This window comes from Salvelinus fontinalis, chromosome 6, assembly GCF_029448725.1.
Source record: "Salvelinus fontinalis isolate EN_2023a chromosome 6, ASM2944872v1, whole genome shotgun sequence".
Classification (NCBI taxonomy): Eukaryota; Metazoa; Chordata; class Actinopteri; order Salmoniformes; family Salmonidae; genus Salvelinus; species Salvelinus fontinalis.
In genome coordinates this window covers 51490751-51510869 of record NC_074670.1, presented here as the reverse complement: position 1 = coordinate 51510869, position 20119 = coordinate 51490751, and the positions used below count along the sequence as shown (strand labels likewise).

General features: G+C 42.4%; 1 protein-coding gene across 1 annotated transcript; it reads left to right on the top strand.

Annotated features, from left to right (window-relative positions):
* Nucleotides 1–2630: 2630 nt before the first annotated feature.
* On the top strand, nt 2631–19624 carry LOC129858066 (sestrin-3-like). Its single transcript, XM_055926983.1, has 9 exons — nt 2631–2823; nt 14395–14595; nt 14839–15021; nt 15282–15527; nt 15638–15752; nt 16091–16215; nt 16422–16588; nt 16870–17014; nt 17247–19624. Exons 1-9 carry the CDS (start codon nt 2758–2760, stop codon nt 17334–17336), a joined length of 1338 nt encoding a protein of 445 aa, XP_055782958.1. The 5' UTR covers nt 2631–2757; the 3' UTR covers nt 17337–19624.
* The last annotated feature ends 495 nt before the right edge of the window (nt 19625–20119 follow it).

Genomic DNA, 20119 nt, shown 5'->3' with positions numbered 1-20119 from the left:
TGTTTTCTCCGCCTGTTTTGCTTCTCCAGGCCTCTCCTGGGGGTTTGAATTATGCCAGCCATTATGGAGTTCTGGGCAAGAGTGAACCATTTCATGTTTCAGCTTCTGTACATTGTAAACTGTATATGTTTCCTCAGATGAAGGCTATTCTACTGTCAGTTAGATGGTTTGTTATTTTTCTATATCGCACATATATGAAATTATGTAGGAGGATAAATAATGATCTTCTTGGCGAGCATTTGTATTGAGTCAGTGTGTATGAGGCAACTTTTACAGACAATATTAGTCTATGGGATTTCCAGCCAAGCAAAGCGGTTTGGTATCAGATTCCCCACAAGAGTAACATTGTTCCCTGGTCCTTTGCCCAAATAAAATACCACCAATTAACCTATTAGAAGTTGAAGCATCAGAATCTTGTAGTTTTCAAGTTACTGTATATCATATTGTCACAAGTGCAATCTCAGATGTGTTTCATTACTGCTTTTTAACCACTTTTGTGTTATCCATTGTCTGTTTTTGTGATGTTAAGCGTTATCTGTATATGATGAATTAGTTACCTCTCTAAATGGCTGGGCAGTCAAAAATATATAGCTCAGTGGGTCAAACATGTCTGGACATGCCCTTAAAGTCTTGACTTGTGTATCACACTTGTTTTACCAAAGTGAAACAAGTCCCAAGCCAATCATGTGAGGATAAAGATATGAATAACCATACAGGTGAAATATATATATACATTGCTTACACTTCTCTAAGGCCATTCAATTTTAATTGAGTAATAATAGCCATCTCACTGGGCACAAACTGGTTGAATCAACATTGTTTCAACATAATTTGTCAATGTATTGTGACGTGGATTCTACATGGAAAATAGTTTTGATTTGAAAAAAGTAAACTGTTGTTTTAAGGGTGATATTTCAAGGGTGATAAGGGTGATATTTATGTCAGCATGGTAACCAAAATTCAGACCAACCTTGAATAAAACATAAAAATGTGTACCTTTGAAACAATGTCAGATCTTCACAGTTATATATGTCGGGGTAAAAATAGTCTAGGCAGCACCTCCTACTGGAGTGTTGATTTATCTACAGGTACCCTTTGGTCTCCCATCAGGGTTTTAACCAAGCCCAGCTTCGATATTTGTCACTGACTATTACCAATGTGCTATCGTGAGAATGATTGTTGAGAGCGCTCCGAGCGCTCCACTTAAAAACCAAATATACACTGTTGCTATCAAAGTAATTTCAAAAGGGTAGGTTTAACAGAGCAAATTAAATGTGACCATACTTTTTTATTTAACATATAATTAATGCTAGTCAGGCCTATATAGCATTTGCAACTTAAAATAGACAATACTATAGGCCTAAGGTTTCAAGCTCTGGATGTATCACGTTTCAGGTATGACACAGATGCAGACAGTGTCGAAGAAACAAAAGTGTATTTCTAAAACAGGAGCAGGCAAACGACAGGTCAAAGGCAAGCAGGGGTCAATAATCCACAGTGTATGGTCCAGAACGGGAGGCAGTCAGGTCAATAATCCAGTTAGGTGGGGGTAAGGTACAAAAATGGTAGGCAAGCTCAGGGCAGGCAGAAGGTTCAAAACCACAAAGGACTAGGAACAGGAAAAAGAACCATGCAGGGGAACAACATGCTGGTAGGTTTCAAAAACAAAACAAACTGGCAACAGACAAACAGAGAACTCAGGTATAAATACACAGGGGATAATAGGAAAGAAGGGCGACACCTGGAGGGGGGTGGATACAAGCACAAAGACAGGTGAAACAGATCAGGGTGTGACAGGATGATTTCAAATGTAGTGATATTGAATTGCGTTTGATTGTCAACACAACCAAATATCAGCATTTGAAGGACATGTATCTTATGATTGAATAGTTCCATATAAATTTGTAGAAAAACTGGAATTAAAACCAGACTTGGGCAAGTTAACATGTTACTAATGCAGTGGAGAGCTTGTGTTTATAACTTGGTGATTATAACTTGTTTGCTTTCCTTTTCCTCAGAAGTATCAGGGAATTGTTCCGTATGACATTATCTGATGCATGCATATGTTCCTTTTTTAGTACAATCTTCTGTTCCTCTATTTTGTTTCATACAGACAGTTTTTTTTCTGATGAATTACTAGTAATCAAGTATCAGGATGGACATTTTTCAATTAAGGTATCTTTACTTTTACTCAAGTATGACCAATGGGTCTTTTTTACCACTGCACCCACCTACAAACACACCTGCTGATGTCAAGCTTGGCTAAGAATATACCCATACATCACTTGCGGTTCTTTTTTTTAGGGCCCTATATGAGAAAAATGTATTTTGGACCCAGTAGGTACTGGAGTAAGTCCTGTGAGAGATAATTTTGTTGCATGGCTTTCCTCTCTGTGGACTGTGGAAAAATAAAGAAAAATACACTGCAAATTGATCTCAACGTTGAATGCATCAAATGTTTTTTTTCCACCAGACCATAGCTAGCAGTAATTGACTTTCATATCAGCCTTTCAGTGAAAGAGTTGAAGCCTTAAATATCTCTGTAAATTGATTGTGCTTTAGCATTTGCACGGACCCTACTCTTTACTCCGCCCCTTTATGAGTTGATTGGGCACACTGTTACTGGAGCTGTCAGTGCATTGCGAGTTTTTTTCACCTCTAGCTAAATGCCCAGACTTGTAGTGGCCCCGCTTTGTCAGCTGGGTAGGTGGACATCAGGAGAGACAGAGCCGTATCCATGCACTAATTAGTTGTAAAATGATCATCTTTATGAAAGAAATGGATTACCCTCTCAGAAACCAATGTCAGCGCGTCCAGAACCAGGTATTTGTCTTGACTTAACTACTAAAAAGCCAGTCAAATTCCAATTTATGATTAACGTTAGCTGGCTATTAATAAAGTTCCATCGACTGTGTCGTTCATTCATTTTGTCCTGAAAAACTAGTGGCAGGTTTTGTCTCTCACGAAACTGTTAGCCAATGTTAGCTCCAGAACTAACGTTAACTACTTATACTTAGTTACATCCCTTGATAACAGTGGGGTTTTTTTGTCTCGAGATTTGCTTTTGCTTTTGCTACCTAACTAATTTAATGTCCGAGCTAGTTTGTCGACATAAAATGGCTAGGTAGCTAACTGCCTTGGTAACTCACTCAGACAACTGACTTGATAACTAGCTAGCTAACGTTAGATGACAGTTGACTAGGGGCAGGTGAGCAGCTACGTTTTAACTAACAGGTGGCTATTAAGTTCGCTAACAAGCTAGCTAGTTTACTAGCCAAGGCAAGTAACATTAGCTAACTAACTAACGGTTCTTCTGAGCCAACTGGCCAAAGAAATGGCCAGCTAGCGAACTATTGTTTGTCATTTCTGAAATGGTAAATCACGTTAACTAGCCAAAGTACCAACAATGCAATGCCAATGGTCATCATCGATTGTCATTTAATTTATATAGTTAGGGGGCTTATTGAAGGGACGGTAACAAGCTGTCAATAATTTTGATTTGTCAGTCAGTCAATAAATGAACATTTGCTGTTGTTGAAAAATGGTTTAGACATCTATTCAACTAAACAAACAGTGTTGAATAGTAACCTAGTTCTAGAATGTTGCCATAATGGATTGACAACTAGTTAACGTTAACTGGATAGTAAAAACGAATATGTTAATCTGCAAACTAGGCTATACTTTTCTTCGTGATGTATTTGCATTATGATTGTAGCTATATTTTCTGCCTAGGTTTGATGGCCATCAGCCGCATACTCTTTTCTCTTTTTGTGGGAGAAGGCAATAATGACATCATCTCTAGAGATTTGCACGTACAGAAAAAGTGTCTGCTAACGCAATGTCATTCCATCATTTTGGCAGTCAGTATGTTCTGACCAGCTGCAAAGAATATAGTTGGCTTGCTAACGAACAAAGACCGTCGTTGACAATCAGTTCAAGGAGCAGTTTTTCTGTTCTGTTTCAATCGGCCTAATGCATTGTCCTCTGTCATAATGTCAAAGGTTTGATAAAGATATTTGTTTTGTGTGTATTTTTTCAGTAAGATTTAGACCTTGTGTGCAGTGATGCTGGGTGCACTGCCAATCAAAGTTGTTTTTCTCATTTCTGTGCTGTTTTTCCATGTACAGCCGAGAGGTGGCAGTGCGGATAGGATAACTTGTTTACTGCGATTCAACATTCAGAAGTAGCTAGAACAATAGAGGAATGTGCTCAGTGACATGCATTCCTTAATATTTGATGTAAAATTAGAGTTGACCTGTACCTGCACTTGCATATAGGGGTTTAGACCTAGGCTTTCTTCAATGCTATGTATATGTCAGATGTGTCACATTTATCTCCTGCACCAAACCTGTCATACATAAAAATGTGATGAATAGCCATCCTTATGAGATTTGCACCAGGCGTTTGCAGATTTGACTAGACAGAAGCATGGGATGTATATTTTTTTAATTTGAATAAACAAGAGCCTTTCTGAGGTTTACAGTTTTGGACATGTTGCAGCTCTGGTTAGAAAACAACAGACATATTGTTGCATCATGCTTTTGGGTGTTCTTTGTGCAGAACCCAAAGTAGGGCCCCTCCTAGACTATTGCTCCCTTACCACTGTATATCTTGTCAATAAAAGTGCCAGCAGATAAATGTCAAGTGTTAAAAAACTGTATTATCTGCTGACATTGATATGAATTGGCAATTCTTACACAAGTTGTGTGACAAGTTGCAAAATAAATGTACACACGTGTTTCAATCATTTCACCCGCACCGCTCGATCGCGTCTGCGTAGGAAAGCGCTAAAATAGAACTTGGTTCTATTTGATACACGCGACACACTGCAAGTCCCCTCCTGTTGTATTCGGTGCATGTGACAAATAAAGTTTGATTTTATAATTGGATATCAGGAAGATACAAACCCTGGATGCTTGAAAGACAAAGGAGGAGAGATTAAAGAAAGCTAAAATCTAACTAGCTTTAATTTTTTATCTGTGGATTAATTGTCAGAGTAGAGAAACATACGATTTTGTATGACTGGGTCAAAATTCTGGGAAGAATCAACTAACAAGAGGACCGTGTGCATAAAATAACCCAATGTTTATCTCCCAAGACCAGCTAGCTATCTGAATGTCCATGAATGTTTCATTTGTGTTTCGACCTGTCCCCAAATTATTAAAGTTGGTTTTGATATTTTAGCCTGCGTGTCATGATCGGGACTGGTGTGGGTGGACAAAATCACCATGCGTACAATCACCGCGATGGCGCATATGTCTGTGGCTGGTGTAGTCAGCATATTAGGCGTACTTTTAGTTTGAAAAAGAGGCAGAGAGAAGGTTGAAAAGGGGGTATCATGTATGTAACTAACCAGGCTACAAAAGATGACTAGATCAAACAAAGTAACCTGAATTCTGAAACACCTTGTGTGCATTAGCACTTGTTTCTTGTCTATGCTCAGCTGTCTGCCTCATGTCACCATATAATCTGGTTCTACCTGCTTGTCATGTTTTTTTGTTGTGCATGTCTCTCCATATGTAGCATGGTATGTTTGTGTGGGTCGTCTGTGGCTGCTGTCCTGCCCAGCCCCCCCCCTACCCCCACCCCCTACCCTTCCTGTGGGCTGCAGCTGGTTGTTTAGCACACCTCCCTTGCAGAGCCAAAAACAGAGCTCGCTGTTTGTGTTTCCGGTGAAGAGGGACGAGTGTGTTAAAGGCACGCAGCCGGTACTCGACACTAGCAGAGCAGCTAATAACAAGGACAGACCCCTTCAGGCTCACTTAGAGGGATATTCTATCTGCATTCCATCTCCTCTTTCATCTGCAGCTGACCTCCTCCCTTGCAGCCCCCTGCACTACCTTATCCGCTCCCTCCCTCCCTGTCACATTTACCCTTTGAACCACTACTTGCATCATTTTTCTAGTCTTCGTTCTCCTTTGCTTGGTCATCTCTGCATACTTCCCATTTCTTATTTCATACTCCACAATTTATAGGCCATTGTCTATTTAAGCAATAAGGCACCTCAGCGGTTTGTGGTGTATTGCCAATATACCACGGCTAAAGGCTGTTCTTACACACGATGCAACGCAGTGTGCCTGTGGATACAGCCCTTAGCAGTGGAATATTGGTCATATATCGCAAACCCCCGAGGTGCCTTATTGCTATAATAAACTGGTTACCAATGTAATTGGACCAGTAAAAATAAATGTTTGTCATACCTGTGGTATACGGTCTGATATACCACGGCTGTCAGCCAGTCAGCATTCAGGGCTCGAACCACCCAGTTTATAATCGCCTGTTTCCCATCCCCTTTTCCCATCTGTTTGTTTCTTCTTTCCCTCCCCTCACCACTGCCACTATCCTTTGCATCTCGTTTTTACCTTGTGACGTTCTCGAATCAATAAACAAATGAGTTTCCCTGTGCAGCAGAGAGGCAGGGACCAGGGTCAGAGTGGATGATGTGGTAAATCAATGGTTCTTTTGCATTTCAAATCATGTTAACCTCTGCAGAGACCCAGGGAGTTACAGGCCTTTGTCAGGACAATACTTTATTGAAAGGCTTTCAGCTGATTTACAGCCGCTCAACCTTCCTCACTTAATACAATACAGCAGTCTGCTCTTGGAAACACTATCAGTAATCCCTGTGCATGTTATTAGTCTCAGCCTTTACACTTTGATATTATATGCTGTTGCAATCAGTATGGCATGTCTCTATATAGGCCTACAGTTGAAGTCGGAAGTTTACATACACCTTAGCCAAATACATTTAAACTCAGTTTTTCACAATTCCTAACATTTAATCCTAGTAAAAATGTCCTATTAGGTAAGTTAGGATCACCACTTTATTTTAAGAATGTGAAATGCCAGAATAATAGTAGAGTGATTTATTTCAGCTTTTATTTCTTTCATCACATTCCCAGTGGGTCAGAAGTTTACATACACTCAATTAGTATTTGGTAGCATTGCCTTTAAATTGTTTAACATGGGTAAAATGTTTTGGGTAGCCTTCTACAAGCTTCCCACAATAAGTTGGGTGAATTTTGGCCCATTCCTCCTGACACAGCTGGTGTAACTGAGTCAGGTTTGTAGGCCTCCTTGCTCGCACAAGCTTTTTCAGTTCTGCCCATACATTTTCGATTGGATTGAGGTCAGGGCTTTGTGTGTGCCACTCCAATATCTTGACTTTGTTGTCCTTAAGCCATTTTGCCACAACTTTGAAAGTATGCTTGGGGTCATTGTCCATTTAGAAGACCCATTTGCGACCAAGCTTTAACTTCCTGACTGATGTCTTGAGATGTTGCTTCAATATATCCACATACTTTTCCTTCCTCATGAGGCCATCTATTTTGTGAAGTGCACCAGTCCCTCTTGCAGCAAAGCACTCCCACAGCATGATGCTGCCACCCCCGTGCTTCACGGTTGGGATGGTGTTCTTCGGCTTGCATGCATCCCTCTTTTTCCTCAAAACATAACTATGGTCATTATGGCCAAACAGTTATATTTTTGTTTCATCAGGCGAGAGGACATTTCTCCAAAAAGTATGAACTGTCCCCATGTGCATTTGCAAACGTAGTCTGGCTTTATTATGGCAGTTTTGGAGCAGTGGCTACTTCCTTGCTGAGCGGCCTTTCAGGTTATGTCGATATAGGACTCGTTTTACTGTGGATATAGATACCTTTGTACCTGTTTCCTCCAGCATCTTCACAAGGTCCTTTGCTGTTGTTCTGGGAATGATTTGCACTTCTCGCACCAAAGTACGTTCATCTCCAGGAGACAGAACGTGTCTCCTTCCTGAGAGGTATGACGGCTGCGTGGTCCCATGGTGTTTATACTTGCGTGCTATTGTTTGTACAGATGAACGTGGTACCTTCAGGCATTTGGAAATTGCTCCCAAGGATGAACCAGTCTTGTCAGGGTCTACAATTTCTTTTTCTGACGTCTTTGCTGATTTCTATTGATTTTCCCATGATGTCAAGCAAAAAGGCACTGAGTTTGAAGGTTGGCCTTGAAATACATCTGCAGGTACACCTCCAATTGACTCAAATTATGTCAATTAGGCTATCAGAAGCTTCTAACGCCATGACATCATTTTCTGGAATTTTCCAAGCTGTTTAAAGTCAGTCAACTTAGTGTATGCAAACTTCTGACCCACTGGAATTGTGATACAGTGAAATAATCTGTCTGTAAACAATTGTAGGAAAAATGACTTGTGTCATGCACAAAGTAGATGTCCTAACCAACTTGCCAAAACTATAGTTTGTTAAAAATAAAAATAAATTTGTGGTGTGGTTGAAAAACGAGTTTTAATGACTCCAACCTAAGTGTATGTAAACTTCCGACTTCAACTGTATGTGTTAATTTCCTTGATTAGCCTATAGCAATTGACTTGTGCCTAGAGGCCCTTTCAGTTGATTTCATTAGTTGTTACTCATTTATACTAAACAAAAATATAACCGCAACATGCAACAATTTCAAAGATTTTGCAGAGTTACAGTTCATGTAAGGAAATCAGTTGATTGGAATAAATTAATTTGGCTATTCTATGGATTTCACATGACTGGGCAGGGTGGGTCTGGGAGGGAATAGGTCCACTCACTGGGAAGCCAGGCCCAGCCAATCAGAATGAGTTTTTCTCAACAAAAAGTCTTTATTACAGACATACTCCACCCTCCCAATCTGACGATCCCGCAGGTGAAGAAGCTAGATGTAGAGCTCCTGGGCTGCCGTGGTTACACGTGGTCTGCGGTTGTGAGGCCGTTTGGAAGTACTGCCAAATTCTTTAAAACGACGTTGGAGGCTGCTTATGGTAGATTCATTAACATTCAGTTCTCTGGCAACTGCTCTGGTGGACATTTCAGCAGTCAGCATGCCAATTGCACTCTCCCTCAACTCGAGACATCTATGGTATGTGACAAAACGGCACATTTTAGAGTGACCTTTTATTGTCCCCCAGCACAAGGTGCACCTGTGTAATGAGCATTCCATTTTAAACAACTTCTTAGCATGCCACACCCCTCTGGTGGCTGGATTATCTTGACAACGGATAAAATGCTCACTAACAGGGATGTAAACAAATTTGTGCACAAAATGAGAGAAATAAGCTTTGCTGGGATTTTTTTATTTCAACTCATGAAACATGGGACCAGCACTTTAAATGTTGCGTTTATATTATTGTTTTTATTGTAGTTTGTACATTAGCTATGTATTTTTATTTTGTGCCACTTGTTAGTTGGGCTATACGTACACAAAAAACAATTGTGTTAAGAGTCAGCAGAATTGATGTGCGACTCATTGTCATTTCCTGCCTGGGACTGATGAAAGGATGTTGGTTCCTGTTTTAGTTTGACTAGACTACTTCTTATAATGGAACATGTTGGAGATTAATTTCCCTATTTGAGCATGTCAAGATGTCTGGGGAGACTAATTGTACCGTATAGAAAATGTATGCCGTTGTGATAGTTTAAAGTGTCTGACTTTTTCTTGTCTGGTTTGAATTATTAGTGAACAATTGCAAAATTCCAACAACGATGAACAGAATGACTAGTTCCATGTCTTCTGAAGCAGGTCACTCACCCTACCTGTATGTGTGCCACTGACACCTTCCATACAGGTTCTCTCATACTGTAACTTAAAGGGATACTTATGGATTTTGGCAATGAGGCCCTTTATCTTCTTCCCCAGAGTCAGATTAAGTTGTGGATACCAAGTTTATGTCTCTGTCTAGTACGAAGGAAGTTAAAGGTAGTTTTGCAAGCCAATGTTAACTAGCGTTAGCACAATGACTGGAGGTCTATGGTATCTGCTAGCATGCTTGATTCTGTTTCCCTACAGCGCTATCAGGTAAATGGTGACTGGCCTGTGGAGAGGTGCTGAACACATTTGTCTTTACTGCCACTGTTAGCCTGTTTTTCATCAGGCTTGGTTATCGGGCCCTGATGAACTGTGATTATATTTACAGTGCGAGTGGGACATGACCTCTGAGGCTCGTAGCATCCTGGTTGGGAATAGGGTTCCATCTGGCTGACTGGTCTGGAGTGTTGGCATTACAGCTTTAACGCATCGGTCTGACACGTTAATAACACACACTAATAATGTGGTGTCATGGCCACAGCAGGATGTTTATGATACAGCCTTTAAAGCCTGACCTAGCCCTGACTGAAATTTTAACTTGTGTTTAATTCGCTTGTATGGAACTTGATTCCCAGAAAGTTCCTCAAAATACCCATGGAGACTTGGTTAGACCGAGTTCCTGGAGAGTGGGACTTTGATTGCTCTCCGACATGGAAAATGTGGGGCCACAAATCAGCAAGCACAGAGTTGTGGGGGCATACATGTAGGGTTGTGTGAGTGACGTACGCCAGTGTCAAAGACCTTGATGCTAGACCAATGAGGCCCATGTCGTAGAGTTGAGCTCCCGCGTTCCTTGAAAGTAGGCAAGTGGGTCAGGATCCAAGTCTGCATGTCAAGAGCTTTCTCTCCTGTTTGCTGCAGTCTCTGTCACTGAACCACTTACATGTTTTTCTCTCTTCAAAGGCCACACCTGACCATGCATGCTCTATATAGGACTACCATGAGATTGACACATTGCAGTCAATGGCTGTTGCATGGTGATTTTTAAAAAGAACTAAAGTCATTGTGAATGAGGACTCGTGTATTGGAAGGCCATAGAAATAAAATGTCACATTTAATCATTGAGGCAATGAATGCCATGGGCTGTCAGCTGAGTGGTTAAACCCCCTAGGCCTATCCTGTTCCCCTTCTTGACATCCACCAAAATGTTGGAGATGTGTGTTCATTTTAATATTGGATAGTCTTTGTGCCTAATGTTGGAGGAAGAGCAGCGCCACCTGCTGGGTAAGGTGTGAAGTGAAGCGTTTTTATGAGCCACAGAGAAGCTAGTGAGGTATGCTAACATGCGGCTAAATGCCACGGAGCTATTACGTGAGGTGTTAGAGCTACATAACGACCATCGCAAATCACCATGGATACGCCACACCCCCGCTGATATAGATATACCTTTGGTATGAGGGGAGCCATAACTAGTGGCTGTGGCGGTCACGAAATTGTCCGCCGGGGATTGTCACACAAATAACTGTCGGTCTCACGGTAATTGACCAAAACACATTTAGGATCTCCTGGCTTCCACATATAGCCTACAAGCCATTTAAAAAAAAGTCAATGTAATATAGCCTACACCTTAATAATAAATCCATGATTTATTTTAGACAGGTCTAAAGAAGCATGATATGAAGAAAATGTAGTCAATTTCAGATGAAAAGAATAGCGTACTCTTGAGTTGTCCTGATGAGGTTATGCCAAATGGCTGTGGGTTACACTAGTTCATTTAGCAGACAAGATTTGCTTATAATTCCGTGGCATTATTTTAGAATATGAAGAATTCAATTTGAACAAGACTGAATAAAATATAAATATTGTCTCCAAACGATTTGAGGGAGTGCGCACATGCGCCTATTCTGTTTTGAGCGGTTAACAAAGAAATGGGTACTCCTGTATGCTTAATTAAGAGTTAATGTAACTTTAATTGTTATACAAAAGTTGGCCAATGTGTTTATTTTTTTACATTGTAAGGCTGCATGATTAGATTATAAAGTCATGAGCTCTGCTTTTGTACACACTCCAATAGTCTCATTCACAATTTGACAAGCACTTGATGATGCCTTGAATTTCACGGTGGCATCCCCTTTGTGGCCGTAATGCACCCTGAAGAAATCCATGCCTTTTGCGGCCTGGAGTATTGCGTTGTGCCCTTCTCCCTGAGTGTGCTGTGCCATTGGAAGCCCTCTCACTCACATGGCTCTTCAGAGGTGCATGTTGGAAGAACTGTTCACATTTACTTTTCGTCAAGATGAGTAGGCCTAACAACCAGCAAAAGCACTAGCCTATGTCAATCTACTATCCCCCATAGTACATTAGTTGACCTGTTCTGTGTGAGAAATAAATATTCCAAACATAGTCTGGGACAGTTGTGGAATGTGATAGATCCCAGATTAATACAACCACTAGCATCAAAACATGTTTTATGCAATGTGGCTAACGCAACAAATCAGAATGTTTAGCTTAAAATGGCTATTTATTCACATTATAAGCGCAGCAATGCACACATGGTAGTAGGCATAAGCGCAAATGTTCCATTAGTGGAAAACACCATTATCAAAAGTGACCGCAAATGCGATTATGCATGTAATGCTTTTATTATAAAGGGGCATTTTTTATGGTGAAAATTATCTTCCCCAAACTTGGAGGTCACATGCTGCTTATATATGCCAGTTAGACTCTACACCCTTTGTAAAGTGGATTAATGTACTTAATTTTAAGAAGTTATTTGGCCACTTTAGTTGTAATACAAACCGTATCAAAGCATATAGGCCTATGGGCTAGGCTACATGAGGTGTGCGACTAGGATTCCAAAAAGTCACATTGTTTCTTATGCTGGGCGTCATTCACAGGGGATAGTATTTAATTCACAAGTGATAAGCTAATATTGTCACCCATCACACTTTTCTTGATTTAATCTTGTCTTTACATATACTAAATAATGTGGGACGTTATGATTTAGAATGAACCATTATCATGCACCTGTATCGAAAACGGGTGCAGCAGGAAAAAATACATGTCATCTATATACTTAAATAGCGAATGGAGAACGCTTTTCCCTGTGGTTTATTTTCTTGCCAGCCAGGTAGGCTATACTCCTTGTTGTAAATATAAGCAATGTGCTTAATATTAGGAACGTTGAGAAATAAATATAGTAGGCCGAGCCTATAGGAAGCTGATGGGACCCTCTTTTTAATAGAGGCCATCACTCTGTTTTCTCCAGCATTTGCATTGCCTATAGAAATGTTGAGCAACTTGAGCTGATGGGCTCTCATAAAGGGTCTGATTAGATTTTCGAAGACATTTGCATTGATATCACAGTGATTAGAGGGACAATAGAGTGCTGAGTACCAGGCAGTTAGCAAGTTTAGTAGGCTACTAATGACCATCAGCAGCATCAGAGCTTGAAGCCTAATTACCTCGACTTAAATGGTCATGTGGAATTTGACTGCCTTCATCACTCGTGACCGCCGGTGTGGCGGTAATAAGTTCACCGCAACAGCCCTAGCCATAACTGAGAACACCAGGCTCTGCCAGCAGAGGCTGCTTAGCCACTTGGACTCTATGTAAGCTGCCCTGGCCTCTCACATTTCACACACTGTGGAACCGAGTCAAGACCCACTCTCTCCAGCCCGGTGCCAACACCTTTTCCTAGAAGCCGTTGTGAGAGAGGTAATAAATCCCTTTAGCCTTTATAAGACCAGTCTCTCTGAGTCCATGTTTCTCTTGGCCTGTGACTCTCCTCCTCCCCTGCCAGACTCTCCCTGTCGGTTTGGACTTTCCTCCTTCTTTACTGTGGTTCTTCCCTCAATGAGGCCTCATTCAGTTCCAGACTCACAATCCCCCATACACCCAAGTTCCTCTACATGTATCTGCTCTACTCATTTTATCATAGTAAAGTGGAGGACTTTGAGCAGTTAATTCAGGGTAGTCTCATTGCATCCTCCTATGACTATTGATTTTGCACCCCATTATTTATATCTCTACTTTGCACATTCTTCCACTGCAAATCAACCATTCCAGTGTTTTACTTGCTATATTGTACTTACTTTGCCACCATGGCTTTTTGTTTGTTGCCTTCACCTCCCTTATCTCACCTCACTTGCTCACATTGTATATAGACATATTTTTCTACTGTATTATTGACTGTGTTTGTTTATTCCATGTGTAACTCTGTGTTGTTGTTTGTGTCGAACTGCTATGCTTTATCTTGGCCAGGTCGCAATTGTAAATGAGAACTTGTTCTCAACTTGCCTACCTGGTTAAATAAAGGTGAAATAAATCAAATAAAATTGATCTGTTTTGTCTTTTGGTTGATCCTCTCTGGTACTGTGAATGTGTGGGATGCTGAGCTCTTTTCTCTACCAGCAAGTCTCTCTGCCTGAAAAGTGTGCAGAGCGGCCTTGTTTGTGTTTTGCAGGGGAATATTGTGAGGAATGTCTAGTGGTACAATATCTTTGCTGCGGTTATAAGAAGGCTCCTGTCAACGGTTGGTTCAAAACCCACAGTCCTGACCTGCCTGCAATTCACATACCGATCTCACTGTAGGCTGACACCACAGGAACCATCAAAACTGAGGCTATCTGTCAGCATGCCTGCCACCATAAGCAATCCTCACTAAATAAGGCTTGTGGAAAAACTGGCATTTAATTTATTCCCCATTTTTTGTTATAAAACATTGATTTTCACCTGGGATGAATCATTGCATAGACCTAGTTGGCAGTTGCTGTGTGCATTGTCAGTGGCATATTGTTTCTGCCACCTGTCTCACCCTCCTCTTCCTCTGGTCCTGTCCAGGTGACGAAGGTGAACGCTGAGAAGGAGCGGGTGTCACTGCGGTGCATGAAGGCTCTGGCCAGGAGGGGGGGTGTGGACGCCGTGTCCCAGCAGATGGCCTCTCACCCCCAGTACCTGGAGAGCTTCCTCCGCACCCAGCATTACATCCTCCACATGGACGGCCCCCTGCCCCTGCAGTACCGCCACTACATCGCCATTATGGTGAGGCCACTGGACACACGCGCACTGCATGATGCACAGAAATGCCTCTTGTATTTGCGCCAATCACCCACGCACAGTTGCATACACTTGCATTGACCCCACTTTCATGTACATAAACATTTACACAGACACGAACTCGCCACAACCCACCCACGCACATTGACCCAAACGTGGTCAACATCCTGGAGTCAAGCCTACTTTTATTGAAGTGTGTGTCTCTGTCCCTCCCTCCATCTCTCCCAGGCTGCAGCGCAGCATCACTGTGGCTACCTGGTGTCTCTGCACTCGGCCCAGTTTCTCAGGGTGGGGGGGGACCCGCTGTGGCTACAGGGGCTGGAGGCCGTCCCGCCTCGCCTGCAACACCTTGACCAACTCAACAAGGTTCTGGCCCACCAACCCTGGCTCACCGCCCGCTCACACATACAGGTACCACAAGAACCAGCTCCTTGAAAAAGTTATGGGCTCTTATAAAAATATCTAATGTGCCAAAAACTAATGTTTTGATGCCTAAATTTGGATTTGGGGTGTGAACAGCGGGATGTTCCCCAATGTTGGAAGGGGGACCTGAGTGAAAAAAGTTTGGGAACCGCTGGTTTAGAAGGTCATATCCCTGATCAGTAGAGTTCTCTGCCCCTGTCTAATCTCCACCATAAGGCCCACTCTCTGCTGTGTCCTTCCCCCACCAGGCATTGCTGAAGACGGGGGAGCAGTGCTGGTCTCTGGCTGAGCTGGTTCAGGCTGTGGTGCTGCTGGCCCACTGCCACTCCCTCTCTAGCTTTGTGTTTGGCTCTGGCACCGACGCCGACCCCGTCCCCCTCCACATAGCCCCCAACGGCACCCCCCCGGGCTACTGCCTCTGTGACGCTGCCAACGGCAATGTCAGCGCGCCTCCGCCTCTCACCACACCCTCAGAGCACACCACACGACGACGGGTAAGGGTTGTGTGCTGTATCAGACTGAGTATGACATCGGCGCTATTTCACAACAGATTGTTTCATGTTGTTCAACTTCACGTCTTTTATCATTTCATCTGTCTTGGCAGTCTCTGGACTCCAGTTGTGAGATGGTGTGTCTGAAAGAGAGGATCCAGAAATCCCAGGAGGAGAAAGAGAGGAGGGGGGAGTGTGTCCTACACACCCAGACACTTCAGCACACAGGTACACGCACACACACACTCAGCTGTCCCCGCTCACTTTCACATTCACACCTGACATTGTGAAGCGGCGAGGGCTAAACTTATCCTCATGTGTGAACCAGTGGAGGCTAGTGGGAGGAGCTATAGGAGGACAGGCTTTTTGTAATTGCTGGAATGGAGTCAATGGAACGGTATAACAAAAATATGTAAACCACATGTTTGACTCCGTTCCGTTGATTCCATTCCAGCCTTTACAATGAGCCCGTCTGCTTATTGCTGCTCCCACCAGCCTCCACTGGCGTGAACGTTGAGTGACAGATCGACTATATTTATTTATCCTCTCTCACCGTTTCCTCTCAGATGTGGAAGATGAGGAGGAGATGATCTACTCAGCAGACCCCTCTCGTTTCATAACAGACCCCGAGTTCGGCTACCAGGAGTTTGCCCGCAGGGAGGAAGACCACTTCCAAGTATTCCGGGTGCAGGTAAGGACATGGTTTACATTAATGTTGGAATACGTGACGCCCTCCCTAAGAGGTGACCGGCGTCCATATCAGTAAAGTAATAAATCAGCTTTTGTAGAATGTGAGTAGCATATGCTGCATCGTATGTCTTTGGGCATATAGTTAGCTGAGGTGTTACAGGAAACATGCCAGTATTTCAGGTTTGTTTGTGCGCTCTGTCTGGACAGGACTACTCCTGGGAGGACCACGGCTTCTCCCTGGTCAACCGGCTGTACTCGGACATCGGGCACCTGCTGGACGACCGTTTCCGCAGCGTCACGGCGCTCCCCTCATCCCACGGGCCTGACCTGAAGAGAGCCATCTGGAACTACATCCACTGCATGTTGGGAATTAGGTGAGGTCATTCTATTGGTCTACACACACACACACACACACACACACACACACACACACACACACACACACACACACACGTATACATACACAGGAACCAGCACAAATCGTATGAACACTGGGTACATAGTTTGAGTTCTTGTAAAGTAAGATGCTATCGTGATCACATGCATTGCAGCCAGGTTAGTCCTATGATTCAACGCTTGGGATTCGCTGCAAAGGCCCCGCTTGGATAGCGTTCATGTTTGCATGACATGTGACACTTGTGGTGTGGGTCTGCAGGTACGATGATTATGACTACGGGGAGGTAAACCAGTTGCTGGAGAGGGAGATGAAGCTTTATATCAAGTCTGTGGCCTGCTACCCTGACGCCACCAAGACCCCGCTGTGTCCCCTGCCCTGGGCACCACTCAAACCTTCCGAGAGGGTACGCACCCCACCTCATACCAATACACTCTGCATCCATATAAAGCTGAACTATATACTGGAACTAAATCTACTGGAGAATAATAGTTTTGTCCAAGTAATGTGGTCAAATGGGATGCAAAGTGGTCATTTGTGTTCCGTTTCCCCCTCAACCCCATTCCATCTCTTGCTCTCTCTTATGATATCATCCTCTTTTTTTCCCTCTTTTTTTCTCTCTCTCTCTCTCCTCTTAGATCCATGTGAACTTGCTTATAATGGAGGCTAGGTTACAGGCTGAGCTTCTGTATGCTCTGAGAGCCATCACCCAGTACATGATAGCTTAGGTTGGGAGGGAGGCACAAAGTTCATCACCAACGGTACAGAAAGACCAAGCTAGAAGGCCGCAGGGTGGGAACCCCCTTACAGCAGGCAGGGATATGGGGAGGAGACTGGCGATTCTGAGGAAGAAGCGTTGTGCAACTATCTGTCCTATTTCTCAGTTAAAAATGGGACAAGAATTATAATGCAATCATTTAAGATCTAGTGGAAAGCTATTTTCCAAAGTCAAAACACGCAACGCAATTCCTCTCTTCCCCTCGCTCTGCCTGCTCATTTTCCACTGTGCAAGGGTGGTCTGTACACTTCTCATTTAATGTATTTTCCTCTTACAAAATGTCTCTGCTCTTGATGGTTAATGTGCAATTATATTACTATTATTACAATAGATATGAATTATTTTTATTCATGTTTGTCTCAATTCTGTGATGAAAGCAGACGGTTGGTTCTGCAGTGTAGCAAAGAGATGCGTACCCATGGCCAACACAATAACCCATTTCTTGGTTTGTTATTAGTCTTTTCAACTTTACATTTGTTCCAAACTAATTGTTTATCCTTATTGGATTGAGGGGATGTTTTGGAGATATTGCCATAGTTTGTCTTGTTACAGTCCCTGTCAGTGTTGGTGTAGGTAGTTGGTGAGGGTGATGGACAGTTGTTCATTGTAGCTCTCTTAACATTTTTGCATTAGTACTGTAAGGTCAAGAACAAATCAAGACACTGCAAGACGGTATCACACAACTATAGTTTTTTTTAAAAGCACTTTTATTTATTTATTTATATATATATATATATATATATATATATATATATATATATATATATATATATATATATATGTATAAACAACGTAGCTCAGTGGCAGAGATGAAGGCCAAAGTTGGTCTGAGTCTTTCCTTTCCGCTGTATGGCGTCTGATAGAAAGGATCCTTCTTGGGTCCCTCTGTAGTTAGATCAGCTGATCTCCATTCCTACAGTCACTACATAGCCCCAGAGCGTTCTTGTGTAGGTGGAGTAGTGCAGAGCTACACAGGGTCCTAACAGAGACCATGGCCCCAGACCTGAAGGAGATCACAATTCACTTCAGTATCTTAGATAATTCTGAAATCGCTACAACTATTTAAAAACACGTTTTAACTTTAATATACACAGGGGTGGCCAAAGTAATGTTTTGTAGAGTGACGCACAGCCGTATGACTGTCAGTTGTTATATTGATGTGCTCTGGCATAGATCAAATGAAGGAATCTCCATTTCAAGGAAACCTCAAACATCCCTAAAACTGCATTGGTCAGCAGCACTCTGAACTGGAATATTGCAACAAAAAAGTCCCCAAAAGTGACCTGCACTGGGTTTTGAATTGCTGTTAAACATACTCTACTATGCTACAGAAGATGTAGACTACGGATCAAATGTCATCAGTGGTCTGTGTATGATCTTGTGCATGTGAAAAGTAGGTTTGTCTTTCAATTATTTATTTGGTGAGCTTTATGACCTAAAATAAAGATGCTGATGCATGGTACAATTTGCAGAGCAGAACAATGTGGGTACTGCAAACTAGATTTTTACCTTATTGAATTCTTTTTTTCTTTTTTTACACTTTTTGTAAACTTTGCATCACAGTACTATGATTGTTGAGCCCTTTGTTCAGTTGCTGGGTTCGCTGCTATATCCTACCTGTTGTGCTGCACCCTGAATATTTCAGCGGCAGCGAGGTTGACGACTCTCAATGGGCTCGACCGTTTTAAATGACAGGAGAGGGAAATTAAGAAAGAAGGAAGTGCATATCAATAGATGCAAAAGAAGCGCTTTTTAGTGCAGGTGCCTTTAGGCCAAACTGGACTGGTGCTTGAGTGAATAGGCTAGTCTACTCTGGGTTGAGTGTGGGCCTCATTCGAGCAGACTGCCACACTGCCTCCTCTGGAACAGTGTTCTGTGGCCCATATAGAACTCCCTGTGCCATCACCGCTGGACACATGGACACTGTTACTCTACTTGGAGTACTACAGTCCTCATTGGCACCTTGTCAACACCTCCATGACATTGTTATGGCTCCAAATGCAGGAGCCAAAGCGTTTTGTGTTCCTGTCTGTCTGAAGCTTCTGACCACCTGGCCAAGGAACTAAACGATAGAGCCACTGACACAGTTGGATGTTACAGTTGTTCAATATTTACCACGTAAATGAATGGACAATATAATTTAAAAAAATGTCAAACATAATTGAAAAAAGCTTAAAAAAAAATGTTTTTGGGAAATGTGAAGACTTATTTTTTCTATAAAGATGTTCTATCAAGTGAGTGTTTCCACTGTTTTATTTACTGTGGTTGCCTAATAGTGCTTTCACATTTGCCATATGCTGTAGTCAATTCCAACTCAACTTGTCAGTGCGTACAACTGAGGGACTTGACAACTACGTCGGTATCTCAAGCAAACCAGTTTAGTTGAACCATTCACAGTACTATTGGAATAAGTGCAATTCAGAAACATATTATACACTGAGTATACACCTTTATAATATTGAGTTGCACCCCTCCCCCTAGCCTACAGAACAGCCTCAATTCGTCAGGGCATGGACTCTACATGGTGTCAAATGTTCCACACAATTCTTGCCCAAGATGTTGTTTTGGGTGGTGGACCATTCTTGATACACAGGAAACTGTTGACTGAAAAATCTGACAGTGCAACAGTTCTTGACACAAACCGGTGAGCCGGGCACCTACTACCATATCCCATTCAAAGGAACTTAAATATTTTGTCTTGCTCATTCACCCTCTGAATGGCACATATACACA

Excerpts from the sequence above, each read along its gene's own strand:
- LOC129858066 (XM_055926983.1), top strand. The coding sequence starts at position 2,758 with ATGATCATCTTTATGAAAGAAATGGATTACCCTCTCAGAAACCAATGT. Across the intron at positions 15,022-15,281 it reads CCGCCCGCTCACACATACAG|GCATTGCTGAAGACGGGGGA; the intron begins GTACCACAAGAA and ends TTCCCCCACCAG. Across the intron at positions 16,589-16,869 it reads CACTGCATGTTGGGAATTAG|GTACGATGATTATGACTACG; the intron begins GTGAGGTCATTC and ends GTGGGTCTGCAG.